This window comes from Cylas formicarius, unplaced genomic scaffold, assembly GCF_029955315.1.
Source record: "Cylas formicarius isolate icCylForm1 unplaced genomic scaffold, icCylForm1.1 PGA_scaffold_3__17_contigs__length_32017465, whole genome shotgun sequence".
Lineage (NCBI taxonomy): Eukaryota > Metazoa > Arthropoda > Insecta > Coleoptera > Brentidae > Cylas > Cylas formicarius.
In genome coordinates, this window is record NW_026844326.1 from 31513794 (window position 1) to 31528359 (window position 14566).

The 14566-nt window shown below is 37.0% G+C and overlaps 1 protein-coding gene across 2 annotated transcripts in view; it reads left to right on the forward strand.

Annotated features, from left to right (window-relative positions):
- The first annotated feature begins 956 nt into the window (after window positions 1-956).
- LOC132699708 (uncharacterized) overlaps window positions 957-14566 on the forward strand; it is a 43787-nt gene continuing 30177 nt past the window's right edge. For both annotated transcript variants that reach the window (XM_060666557.1, XM_060666558.1), the window contains exons 1-3: window positions 957-1066; window positions 3330-3764; window positions 14239-14457. In XM_060666557.1, coding sequence (XP_060522540.1) covers window positions 1038-1066; window positions 3330-3764; window positions 14239-14457 — 683 coding nt within the window. In that variant the 5' untranslated portion in view covers window positions 957-1037. The remainder of the gene's footprint in view (window positions 1067-3329; window positions 3765-14238; window positions 14458-14566) is intronic.

Here is a 14566-nt window from a genome sequence, read left to right on the forward strand (position 1 = left end):
TTTTTGGTCCGGATCGTGCGCATCGTTTGGTTAAAAAAAATTTTCGATCGATGTATACCGTCTTGATTATTTTCTCGATACCCTACAAGTGCGGTTTTTAATTAAAAAAAAAATACTTCTCGATACCCCAGCCCCCCCCAGTTTCAATAGGCTGCGTTACGGAGCTAAACTCTATATATGTGTCAAGTGTTAAGTGGATGGCTTCAAATTTCGGACACTTACCGTGTTTTATAGCAGAGTCCAAAAGACAGAGGAAAATCTAAAAAAAAAATGGACGCCGTGGTTTGAGCGGACCCATTTTTAACTGGTTTGTGTACCTCGTGGATGGCTTAAAAGGAGCCAAATTTGAAGGCCGTGTTGCAAACCGTTCAAAAGATATAGCCAATTAATGCCAGGTCTACAGAGAAAAGGATAACGGAGAACGGAGAACAGAAAAAAAATTACCGCGATTTCATCGATTTTTCGAAAGGAACCAGCTGCGTAAACGACCACGAATGACCCGATACAACAATACGGGTGGTCACACACGAGCGGATTTAGCGTTTCCGCTCGGAAAAAACGAACGTAAGCGTCAACGTGAGGGCCAGTCCGGCGCGAGGATCTGAACGATGTCGATCCTGCGAGACCTATTTCGGTGCATGTGTATGTGCGTCGTGGTCCAAAGGAAGTCGTGGTCACCTAACACGAAACAAAACCGCAACCGGAACGGGAACCATCACGATCGTTTTAAAATACGCGAAGCCGGTCCTGAAAAGCCCGCTTGGCTGAAGGAGTGGACCATCAGCAAAGGATGGGTGCATAACCGATCGCATTTGCTCGATTTGGGAGTGCGACGAGCGAACCGTGCGGAAAGCGAAAGCTCCGAAGACGGCTACCCGGAAGATTTGGTTTCCGTTGTCGACGCTGCCTTGGTAGTCGCGTCGGAACCCAGACCTGCGTCGCCCGATGTTTCCGACATCTTTCGCGAAGTATCTCGAAACTATAGACGCGATTTCCCGAAGGAACGCACCTCCAAATACGGCGATTTCCAATTGCCGATGGTTTACAAGGAACGCCTCATTGACGGGTATTTCGTTCGACTCGCTGGCCAAAAAAGTGTTTCGCGTTTACTCGGAAAAATGCGCTTCTATATACTTTAAACGTCTTAATAAAAAAAAATGAAGTTGTATATACACGGTGGGCGAGTATCGACTTCCTTATTTTAAATGGAACTCCAGGAATATTACTTCACTTTTAAATCCTCCACAAAATTGTAAACATATTTTGTGCATAATGTCCTGTACCTAAGTCTAACCCTTTCTGACATTTTTTCATAACAAATTTCGATACGTAATAATACAGGGAACGCGAAAAATAAGATTAAAAATGAAATAAAAAACCTTTATTTTAAATGGAAACTACCCACTTTTATGATCCTGTCATATTTAGCATCAAAAATTAAGGCAATTTTGTTGCGATATAGTTCAGTTAGTTAAGGTGGCTATGACGGCGTTTAAACAAAACAAGGCGCCCAGAAAAAAAGATCTTCGACCGGATTTAAAGTCTGTTCATAGCTGTAAGAATGAAATATGGCCGAACAGGTCCGTACTTTGCTTAGAATTTAATTATTTGGGGTTTTGTTAGGAAAGATACTAAACAATATTTATTTATTTAAGTATGTATTTATGTTTAAATCTAAAATAAAATTACGAATTATTTTTATTAAATACTTAAATTACTTAAAATTATTCACATAATGTATCAGTATCACTATCGCTATCATCACCGATTGTAATTATTACTTGTTCTATATTATTTGCAATATGGATATACGATTGTTCTGCTTTTTCTATATGTTTAACAGAATTTGCTCAACTTTGTGGAGGGATGTTAAAAACTTCGGTTTCTATAAGTTTGAGGACGTTGGAGTTAACACGGGGAAAACATTGTTACGACGAATGGCAGATTTCAGTTGGTGCCAAACATGTTCAATGGGATTAAATATACAGTGGTAAGGTGGAAGCCTTAAAACTATATGCCCTGGATTTTTTGCATATTTATGACAGACGTATTCCGTCTGTATTGGTATAATCTTCTTGAAAATAAATGTTGTTATTATACATGTAGTTTTCGATTGTCGCTTTTGTGTCACATGAGGAAGGGGTTTTAGTCAACTGTCTACTGTGATAACTTGCATTGTCCAGTACAATGACGCTATTAGGAGGAATGTTTGGAACTAGTTTGTTTTTAAACCAACTTTCAAATAAATAAGCGGTGGTGTTTTCATGGTAATCCAGAGAAGAATCTTTAATATTTTTCGCAGACAGAAAGTCCATTTGGAATCCAACCATCTTCAGGGCCAGCATGCAAAATAGTTAGTTTTGGTTAGTTAGGAAGGGGTTTTAGTCAACTGTCTACTGTGTCCATTACAATGACGCTATTAGGAGGAATGTTTGGAACTAGTTTGTTTTTAAACCAACTTACAACTAAATCAACGGTGTTGTCTTCATGGTAATCCAGAGAAGAGTCTTTAATATTTTTCGCAGACAGAAAGTCCATTTGGAATCCAACCATCTTCAGGGCCAACATGCAAAATAGTTATTCTTTTACCTCTTTTTGATGCCGCGTGTGCTTTACACTTATCAGTTGAGTCAACCCAACCCCTTTTCAGGGTATCATAAGTGTCGAACCAGGTTTCATCCAAGTAAATAATGGGCCTTTGTTGTTCTCTGTAAATTCTAATTTTTTTTTCTAGATATTCCAGTCGCCATTTCCGAATTCTAAAAGATTCCATTAAAACTTGCCTTTTGTCAATTTTTTTTAATTATAAAACCCATGTGTTGCCACATTTAACACCGGTTTCATCTTTTTCAAGCCTCCAAATTAAGATATCTAATGTAGGCACGCTGTGTTCCTCGTATAACTGGTAAATTTTACGCCGTATTATATCTTGATCACTTTCATCTACTTTTTTCCTCGCTGAAAAAAACGAAAATTTCAGTTGCAAAGGCGATTAATTTAAGTCTATAACAGGTTTGTTACTATCACTGCACAAACACGTTTCATTTGTTTTAACCTTAGCTACGCATATAAGAGATCAGCACTCGTGACGAACTTAAACTCATAATAAAGCGTGTTAAATTGTCTGAATAGCACGTTTATTTTTTGGGTGAGCTGAATAGTTTCTTAACAAAAAAAAGTATTAAAGTAAAAAATTAGCAGTGGGTCGATTTCTAAGCATGCAAGTTTGTATTTATATTATATTTATTAATAAATTTATTCGCATCTTGTATTTTTGCTTTTTTTAACATCACATAAACTTATATACTTAGTCCATTTTGGCAAGCTAGGTGGACGAAATACCCCGATTTTTGGCGCAAGCTGACGAGACGAAGACAATCGACGGCACGAGGTTGTAAATTTACACTGAACCGATTGTACGAAACGCCGAATCTGCGCGACCAAACGATTTACGAGTGCTCGGAAGAAAGCCAACCGAGCTCTCTAAGTTACGTTTACCGGAATCCCCTGTACGCGCATGCGCAAAAAACGCCACCGTACGATCTGTATTCGGCGCGTCGGCGTAAACTGGCGGCGACTGGGAATATTTCGACAAAGAAAGGTTTGAAAACGGAGAAATACGTAATCAGACACGTGAAAGTGCGTATAATGCTCTCGCTGCGGATCGGTCAGAAACGAAAACCGAAGAAAATGACGTCCACGATGGGCGGGGAACGAAGACAATCGAGTGACCGACGATTTTCGACGAAAACACAAACCGTGAGGTACATTGCTCACGATTATAAACAATATCAGTAAAAGTAACAGTATATTATGCAACGAGTGCCATAAACGGCATTTGACTCACGAGTTTATTTGGCACGAGCGCAGCGAGTGCTTAATACACGAGTGAGATAATATAATATACTTTTATATACTTTTTCTACGACAATTTAACAAATTAAAAATTAAGTAGCTCATTTAAAGAAAAAGACTGTAATTGGAAGAAAAATCATTCAAAGAAAGAGCTTTTAAGAAGATTAAATTTTTAAGATAGTATTAGTAAGGAAAAGGAGGTTCTAACCTACAATTTTGTTTTGTTTGTACTGACGAGACACGGATATTTGAAAATGGTATGTGGGAAACTTGAATTATGAATGTCACTTAACTTACCGACTAGATTTTAATTGTAGCTTATAGCTTATAGCATATTGTCTATTACAATCTATTTTCAAAATATTATGCAAATCATTATGTCTATTTGAATAATCCAAACAAAATTGCATCCTCCTTTGGCGTTGCTCTGCACTTAGTTTATGAGTTTGACGAAATTTAAATGCATCATATTTATATTGTTTCGAAACTGAGTGGATTGATCCCCGAGAAACACTCTTCATATACTCTGGTAGTAGAGGAAACTGGATTTGCTTCATAGAACCCTAATATGTTTAAAACGTTATGATTCCGGCATACCAATTTAGCATTTAATATGTTACCGTTTTCTGCATTTTTTTTGCCAGCCTTGGAAATATCTGTTTTGACGAACAATCACACAATAACGCGTTTTACCACAAACCGAAACTCAATTTTACGCGTTTCGTCAACCAAGTTGGCATCTTCAGGAGAAGATTAAAACTGAGAGAAGATTCAGATTTAATCTTCTCCTGAAGATGCCAACTTGGTTGGCGAAACGTACGTCGAATACGTAAAATTGAGCTTCGGTTTGTGGTAAAACGCGTTATCGTGTGTTAGTACAATGCCGAAGGTTCCAGTCAAGAGTTTGACATATTAACAATAATGACTTGGACAATAATTCAAACCATCAACCTTGTTACACCTGAAAATCGATAAAATCGAATTTTTCGAAAGTATCTGCGCTCGTATAAAAATTTTATATCTCGGCAACGGTAGGTCCTATGGGATCGCCGTTGGTACAGAAATGACCATCGTCGAAAAAAACAATTTTTTTTGTCTGTCCGTTCTCCGTTCTCTATTTTTGGTTTTTCCTGAATAACTTTCGAACCGTTGGAGCTACAAAATTGAAATTTGCCTCCTTTTCAACCCTCCTTTTTTCGCGATTTTTCACTGTTTTTTGAACATTGCTATAAAATACGCTAAGTGTCCGAAATTTGAAGCAATCGATTTCATATTTGGCACATATATGCAGCTTTTCCCCGTGACGGAATCTATTCAAAATAGGGGGGGGGGGATCGGGAAGTATTCTAAAAAAATAAAAGATCGCGCGCGCAAGTGTCTACATCGTTTTTCAAAAACTGTTCACGTGACCAAAAAAATTCTTGAACCAGAAGAAGCGGAAGATACGGCTCTATAAACTTTTATTCTTGACAATTTTTCAAAAATATACAGGGTGCGCCGCAAATTCAAAAAAACTGAAAAATGGGTCCCCCTATTGTTAAAAATTGTTTATAACTGAAAGACTATGGTTCAGATCTCACTTTCTTTTATATTGCCATATAGCCCGCATAGACAGCAAAAACTTTTGTAGTTAAGGTTTTCACCTATTGTACAGGACGTTCCCGATATTCCGTGCTTAATGAGAAATGTGTTAAGTATCCTAAATTTGCAGATACCAACTTCAAATTTAGCAGAGAAGTAAAAGTCAAATTTTAACAAGTATTACATCCACCGAGAACTACGGAGGTAGAAAAGAAATTTAGGAAAGACGTTTAGCGAAAACTGACAGCGATCGCGGAAATTTCGACGAAGAAATGGGTGAAAACCGAAAAATACATACAAATAATACAATCAGACAAAAAAAAAGAAAATCACGTCCGGACGATTTTCCACGAAAACACAAAACATTACGTATATCGCTAATAATTATAAACAATACTCTAAGAGACGAACCTCATTTCGCCAAGGTTTTTTTGCGTAACAATATTTTTGTTTAAAAAAAAAATGTCGACTTCGCGAAAGATAATAATGATTTGTTGTAATCGTCGCGTGGCTGGCGTAAATCCGCTTTTGACGGTCGTCGACCATAACCACGTAGAAGGTGCGTTTCGGTTTAATATATAATAAAAAATAAGTAACATCCCGACTAATATTACGGTTTTGATTTAATGCAACGGATATTTACAAAATGGTTATATATATTTTTTTTAAATTTATTTCAGACCTCGAAACAGTTAACAATAAAACTGTCCCCGAGGCCTTAAAAAAACGGTAACAGAAACAATATATATAATATTCTAGTAAAATTAAATATGATAGTTCAAAATAAGAACTAAAAGTCCAGATTTTCACGAAATTATATAATTTTACATGAGAATTGTTTCGACAACACCGTGTCCTTATGAAATGTAATGTTTACAAACTACCTGCTACTATATATATACCGAAAAATGACCGATGCCCCAAAAATGATTCACCACAATGGACTTCTTGTGTGAAAAAAACGGATTTTCCAAATTTTGTGCAAAAACTCGATTATTTCAGATAATATTTAAAACAATCAAAAATGAAATTGTGACTGTGATCTCCTTTAATATCAATGAGAGGCAAGTTTCGTTAAATGGTAATATTTTTACCTAAAGAATCTCCTATTTTATCATGTATTATTACGTACTGGACACCCTGTAAATAGCGCAATTTAAGTTTCAAAACGTTTCTGTTACTTTAATTATAAATTTTGGTTGTTTGCTTTGTTTTTTTTTTACATGGGTTCCCAAAAACCTTAGTATAAAAGTTTTACTCCTGAATTTTCATAATTTACTCCTTAAAACATTTATAAGTTTTAAATGACATAAAACTACTATAAAACTGTCATGGCTAGAGCAAATAAATAAGAAACAACTGAAAAATGAGGTTATGATTGCATAATTGACATTTGACATTCGTTACTAACCAAAACTATAGATATTCCAAAATCACCTTAATACTACTTGGAAATCCATATAAAACTATAAGGTTGTTCGGAAAGTCATTTCGTTTTTTCCCGTCAGAGGACTTAATTACGTTTTTTCGAAACCAACTTCACACTTAAGCCGCATAATCATTATATGTCTTGAGAGCTGATATTGCAAGGCTTGTGTGTGAAAAAGTTCTATTAATTCTACGCAGTAGTTTTTGGTTGGTGCCCTTTTAAATATGGAGAGCAATAAGCAGCATTTTCGTCATATTTTACTTTTTTACTTCAGAAAAGGTAAAAATGCTGTCCAAGCGAGAAAAAAATTGACGGATGTGTATGGAGAAGGCGTGTTAACAGTACGCCAGTGCCAGAACTGGTTTGCAAAATTTCGATCCGGCAATTTTGATGTCGAAGATGCACCACGGTCTGGAAGGCCGGTCGAAGCTGACAAAGATGCGATAAAGGCATTAGTTGATGCATATCGGCGAATAACCACACGAGAGATCGGTGAGAGATTAAATTTGTCGAATTCGACTGTTTATGGCCATTTGAAAGGCATGGGCTTAACCTCGAAGCTCGATGTGTGGGTGCCCCATGTCCTTACGGAGCGAAATTTGTGTCGTCGCGTTGACGTGTGTGATTCGCTCCTCAAACGTCAAGACAATGATCCATTTTTGAAGCGGATTATTACTGGGGACGAAAAATGGGTTGCATACAACAATGTTAAACGCAAGAGGTCATGGAGCAGAAAAGATGAACCGGCTCAAAGCGTGTTCAAAGCCAACATTCACCAAAAAAAGGTGATGCTCTCCGTTTGGTGGGATGTCAAAGGAATCGTTTTTTTTGAGCTTTTGCCGGACAGTACAACGATTAATTCAGAAGTCTATTGTCATCAACTGGACAAATTGAATGATTCACTTAAAGAGAAGAGGCCCGAATTAATCAACAGGAAGGGTGTAGTGTTCCACCAGGATAATGCGAGACCTCACACAAGTTTGGTCACTCGCCAAAAACTTTTACAGCTTGAATGGGACGTACTGCAACGTCCACCATATTCTCCAGATCTGGCGCCTTCTGACTACTATTTGTTCCGGTCCCTGCAAAATTTTTTGGATGGCAAAACCTTTACCTCAAATGAAGATGTCAAAAACCACCTGAACCAGTTTTTTGCCAGCAAGGACCAAAACTTTTATGAGAGGGGAATTATGTTACTGCCAGAAAGATGGCAAAAGGTGTTGGACCAGAATGGCCAATATATAATTTAATAAAATATTTATTCATTATACGAAAACTGTCTTTCATGTTCCCCAAAAAAAACGAAATGACTTTCCGAACAACCCAATATATATATATATATTTTAAATACCTTTATAAAAGCGCAAATAAAATTTCATAACCTCTCTCCTAAGGTTTTAAAAAAAATTATGTTTTGAGATGTCGAATACAAGGAGAGACATGTAAAAACATTTTTTTGGGTTCTCGTTTTCTTTTTTAATTTGTTTGGTAAACTGTAATCTTATAACAAAAATATTTTTTAGCGTTATAAAACGTATTTGTTGTTACACATGAAGGCTAAAAGTTTAATATGGGATGTTATCATTATAACTTCTTTAGCTTAACATATTGCTTAAATTTCATTCGGCGTTACGAAACAGTTACGAATAATTTTTTGTTTTCAGGTCGCTTGTAAATAATAATTATTTCGTGTTACATCAAAGCTTCATCGCGCGTGTCGTACACTTGGCGATTATCTGTTACAATTAACAGTTGCGAGCCTACATAATGTAAGAAATTGGAAACAATATTTAAAAGGCATCATAAAAATAGGCAAACAGTTATACAGGGTAGCTCACTATTGCAGGATTCCTGCATATCCCTGTATAACAATTTATTTTATAAAAAAAAATACAAAAGGTCGATTCCCGCAAATTTCCGTATATTACAAGAGGGTCTTCAATTTCTTGATTAATTAATTAATGCAAACAAAAAATAACGCTTTTCCAATGTAAAAAAAGAAACAATTTCTATTTTGGCCTGCTGAGGAGTTTGCAAAATTAAAGAAAATGCTAACAGCAAACAAAACAAGCCGTGTTAAAATTTGGTAAATACAAAAATTTGTAGCAGTAATTGCAATTGCAAATATCTAGCCCGCCCTGTATGACAAATTTTTTGAATTTTTGCCCAAAAACAACACACAGGATTTCGTTCATATTTCATATTCATTTTTATTCATTTTGCGACAGTAATAAAAGAGTTGTTTATTATTTGCAGCATTCGGAAAAAAAAATATTAAAAATGATTTTTTTTATATGACTATTTGAAAAAAAGAAGACCGTTTTTTGCACTTAAAATTTTAGATTTTGTTTATTTTTAAAATATCAACATTAACCACTACAGATTCTCACTGCTATTCAGTAAAATCACATTCACAATTAAATTTAAAAAAAAATATATTTCAGGCTGAAAATGCCAACTTCTCAAATAATTTGATTTTCAATGTTATTCTTTTTATTTTTACTTTTAATAACTTTCTATTATTTCTAGTATTCTAGTATTTCTAGCTTCCAATTTGGTTTTCAATTTAACCATTTAAGAGGTTAAGTGGAGTAGCTTTTGCTAGACTTCGCTTCGTCTCTACTGTATATTTGTATATAACAATATACAACAATAAAGGCAATTTATTATTTTTATAATTATTATATTATAATGCAATCCCGATAATGGCCACTGTTTAAGGTCGTTCACTGACGTTGCTCTCTCGTCTAGGCATTAATTATCGTTTGATGGTTTGAGGCAGCTTTCTTTTTCGCTGAACCCGTAACGGTTTACCGATATGCAAGAGCGTGCATTAAGATCTCAGATCAGAGAAAAAATTGCATCACTTATTGGGTTTCCTAGACTAAAACTTCGGTTAGCTTTTAAAGCGTCTTTTGGAATATTTTAATCGCCTAGCGGTTCGGTAAACGAACGCCACATGTCCGACGTTTGTTCCGATACCGGTTTCGGAATTAGTTTTATATTTCGGTCGCTACATAAATATACAGAGTGTCCAAATCCAATCTGTTTTAGAGAAAAATGCTAAACACGAAAGTTATAGGTGAAACTAAAACAAACCGCTTGAAATTATTTTCAAATATATGAGGTGGTTCATAAATATGTGGAAAATCGAACTTTTTGAAAAAATTTGAACGAACACCTTGTATATTATTGTATTAAAAGACACCACCTTTTTATACTTGGTCCCCCAACGTAGGGTTATTATGATGTATACCGAGTGTTTTCGGATTTACGACCATTTTTTTGTCAGAAATGTTTAGTATTGGGTTGTTCGGAAAGTCATTTCGTTTTTTTTGGGGAACATGAAAGACAGTTTTCGTATAATGAATAAATATTTTATTAAATTATATATTGGCCATTCTGGTCCAACACCTTTTGCCATCTTTCTGGCAGTAACATAATTCCCCTCTCATAAAAGTTTTGGTCCTTGCTGGCAAAAAACTGGTTCAGGTGGTTTTTGACATCTTCATTTGAGGTAAAGGTTTTGCCATCCAAAAAATTTTGCAGGAACCGGAACAAATAGTAGTCGGAAGGCGCCAGATCTGGAGAATATGGTGGATGTTGCAGTACGTCCCATTCAAGCTGTAAAAGTTTTTGGCGAGTGACCAAACTTGTGTGAGGTCTCGCATTATCCTGGTGGAACACTACACCCTTCCTGTTGATTAATTCGGGCCTCTTCTCTTTAAGTGAATCATTCAATTTGTCCAGTTGATGACAATAGACTTCTGAATTAATCGTTGTATTGTCCGGCAAACGCTCAAAAAAAACGATTCCTTTGACATCCCACCAAACGGAGAGCATCACCTTTTTTTGGTGAATGTTGGCTTTTGACACGCTTTGAGCCGGTTCATCTTTTCTGCTCCATGACCTCTTGCGTTTAACATTGTTGTATGCAACCCATTTTTCGTCCCCAGTAATAATCCGCTTCAAAAATGGATCATTGTCTTGACGTTTGAGGAGCGAATCACACACGTCAACGCGACGACACAAATTTCGCTCCGTAAGGACATGGGGCACCCACACATCGAGCTTCGAGGTTAAGCCCATGCCTTTCAAATGGCCATAAACAGTCGAATTCGACAAATTTAATCTCACCGATCTCTAGTGGGGTTATTCGCCGATTTGCATCAACTAATGCCTTTATGGCATCTTTGTCAGCTTCGACCGGCCTTCCAGACCGTGGTGCATCTTCGACATCAAAATTGCCGGATCGAAATTTTGCAAAGCAGTTCTGGCACTGGCGTACTGTTACCACGCCTTCTCCATACACATCCGTCAATTTTTTTCTCGCTTGGACAGCATTTTTACCTTTTCTGAAGTAAAAAAGTAAAATATGACGAAACTGCTGCTTATTGCTCTCCATATTTAAAAGGGCACCAACCAAAAACTACTGCGTAGAATTAATAGAACTTTTTCACACACAAGCCTTACAATATCAACTCTCAAAACATATAATGGTTATGCGGCTTAAGTGTGAAGTTGGTTTCGAAAAAACGCAATTAAGTCCTCTGACGGGAAAAAACGAAATCGCGTCTTTTAGTGTCTTTACTGGTGTTTAAATGTTTGTTGTGTTTTAATAGGAAATAACGTAGGGCCTTAATTGATTCGGTGATAGACCTTCCTCACCACATAACCGTGAAGTTACGAACTACTTAAACAATTTATTTCCTCAACGATAGATAATGGTATGGGTACACGTGAGGCCTTGTTCAGCATGCAGGTGTTGGTGCAGAGATGCCGGGATGTGTCCGTAGATGCGTTTGCGTGTTTCATAGATTATGAGAAGGCTTTCGACACCGTCCAGCACATTAAACTCATTGAAATACTAAGGAAACAAAACCTAGATGAACGAGATATACGAATAATAGCAAATCTATATTGGCACCAGAAAGCAAAAATAGTAGTGAACGGAGAGATGTCGGATGAGGTTCGAATCATGCGTGGTGTGAGACAGGGCTGCGTGCTGTCGCCTCTGTTATTTAACCTGTACTCCGAAAGCATTTTTGAAGAAGCATTATACGAGAAACACCAAGGTATTATTCTCAACGGTACAGTTATAAATAACTTCAGATACGCGGACGATACTGTGCTTCTCGCGAGTACGCTGGAGGACCTGCAGGAACTTTTGAACTGCGTGGCAGACAGAAGTGGGGAGATGGGACTCAAGCTGAACATCAAAAAGACTAAATGGCTAGTAGTAAGCAAACATAGAGATGTGTGGGGTGATTTGGAGTACGACGGAAAACCCATAGAACGCGTCCAACATTACAAATATTTAGGCTGCATACTTAACGCAGAGTGGGACAACACACAAGAGATAAGATCCCGAATAGAGCAAGCCCGGGGCGCCTTCGTTAAAATGAAGGCCGTGTTATGCAGCCGCGATATCGATTTAGCTTTGAGGATTCGCATTCTCAAATGCTATGTCTCATGTATGGGGCCGAATCGTGGACGCTGACCGAAACCATGTGCAGAAGACTGGAGGCTTTCGAAATGTGGACATACAGACGCATGCTGCGAGTCTCGTGGGTTGACAGAGTCCGAAATATAGACATATTAAATCAACTAAACAAACAAACAGAAGTCATACACACTATCAAAAAGAGAAAACTAGAATATTTCGGACATATTCTACGCAACACAAAGTACCAAATACTCCAACTCATTATGCAGGGCAAGATAGATGGTAGGAGAGGCCCAGGCCGTCGCAGAACTTCCTGGTTGAAGAATCTGCGGCAGTGGTATGGTGTTAGCGCCAGGACACTTTTTAGAAGAGCGGTGGACAAAGTCACGCTAAGGCACACAAAGGCACGCTAAGAAGAAGAACGATAGATAAGAAGAAGTTGTCCGATCAGAAGGACACCTAGCTCTCATGATCTAACAAAGTTGGGGGATATGTTTTTAGGTTATTTTTTGCGTTTTGCAGTTTTATTCTTAAAAGTGTTCTTTTCTGGAATTATTTGCAACATTAGCATTTCATTTTTGTTTAAATGACGGATTTAATAAATTAATATTTTTCATTTGTACCCACCCTGTATAAACGATTCGAACGAACTTGAACTTACGAAATTGTTGACCCAATATTTAAAAAAAAAATTATAATAAAAGAAATATTTTATGTTGATATACTATTGGGACGACCCGTATAAATGACCATTTTTCGATATCCGTTTTAGGTAGGCAACAATAAATTTCGCCGTAATTACGAGATCGTGGCGTTAAAAAATGTGCTCCCTAATTAAAAGTTGAACCAAAATTAAGTTAACTCGCATAATTACGAATAGAAAATGGTTCCGTCCTAATTAATCGATCCTCTTCGTGTGTACAATAATTATGAATATTAGAACGCGATTATCCTATTAAGTTTATTTTTTTTAGAACTACCGCGCCATCTTCCAAACGCGATGTACAGGGTGGTCGAATTAGCGTGCAAAATTATGCGTCGTGGAGACTCACGGGAAAAAAATTTATCACTGACGTGGTCACAAAAAGGCCTGTTGAAATATTTTCAGATTACCAGGGGACGTAACGGCCATTTCATTTTGTATAATTGTAACTCCCGTAAAGGCTGAAATGATGCTAAAAAACTTGATATATGCCACGTTTTAGTATAAACTTTATACGAGCCGCCTGCTCCCAAACCCGTGTAACTCCTGTAAAGACTAAACAGATTTTAACAAACTTGATATATAAGACGGATATAGAAAGATAAGAGTTGGAAAAATCTTGGAAAAGTCCTAGATAATTTGCGATATATTAAATATACAGTTATAACTCACAGGCAAGGGCTAAATAAAAACCTTTACCTCCCAACATCTCGCTCTGCAGGCTACAATTTTAAGGGGGTTAATTTTTATATCCAAAGCTACAGTAGTTCCTATTCAATATTATTTTGCATTCATTTAAATGTATTTGTAACATGATAATATAATATTTGTGAAATTCTTTTTTTGTTGCGCAGTCCTCGTATTTTTTGACCCCCCCCTGCTCATCTAACCTACTAAACTGAATTTATTTTATTACGTAATAAATATTTTTTTCAATTTATTTTTTATCTATGCAACTCCTTCTTCAAAAAAAAAAAATGCGCCAACAAGACTTTTCCATAAAAGTTGATAACGAAAGTATACGTCCCTTCCCACGGGTTAGGCACCTTGGATGTATGAGCAGAAAACATATTCGGTTTCTTATTTTTTATTTATTATTATTATTATTTTTTATTATTTATTTATTATTTTTTAAATATGTATGTATATATGTATTGTATGTATGTATGCTGCTCCACAGATCAAATGTCGATTAAGGTTAAATTTAAATCATCTAATTTGCAGACACGGAAGGTTGAACGTGTTGCGTTGGTTGCTGTGGGAATCTGGAGACGGCGCCATGCCAGCCCTTGAAAAGGGCGGTTCGGCCGTAAACAGCGACGGCAGTGGCGCAGACGAGGCGCATTCTCACCGGGGTTCGACCACGCTCGCGCTTCACTACGCCGCCGCCAGGGGGTGTTTGGACTGCGTCCGTTTGCTAGTGGACACCTCCAAGGAGTTAAGGTAAGCCACGAGAACGTTTGCGAGAACTGTGGGGTGTGACGAAAGATTGTAGTGCGCTTTTTTGTGAATGAATTCAAAATAAATCTCCTGAGATACACTAGACTCGCAC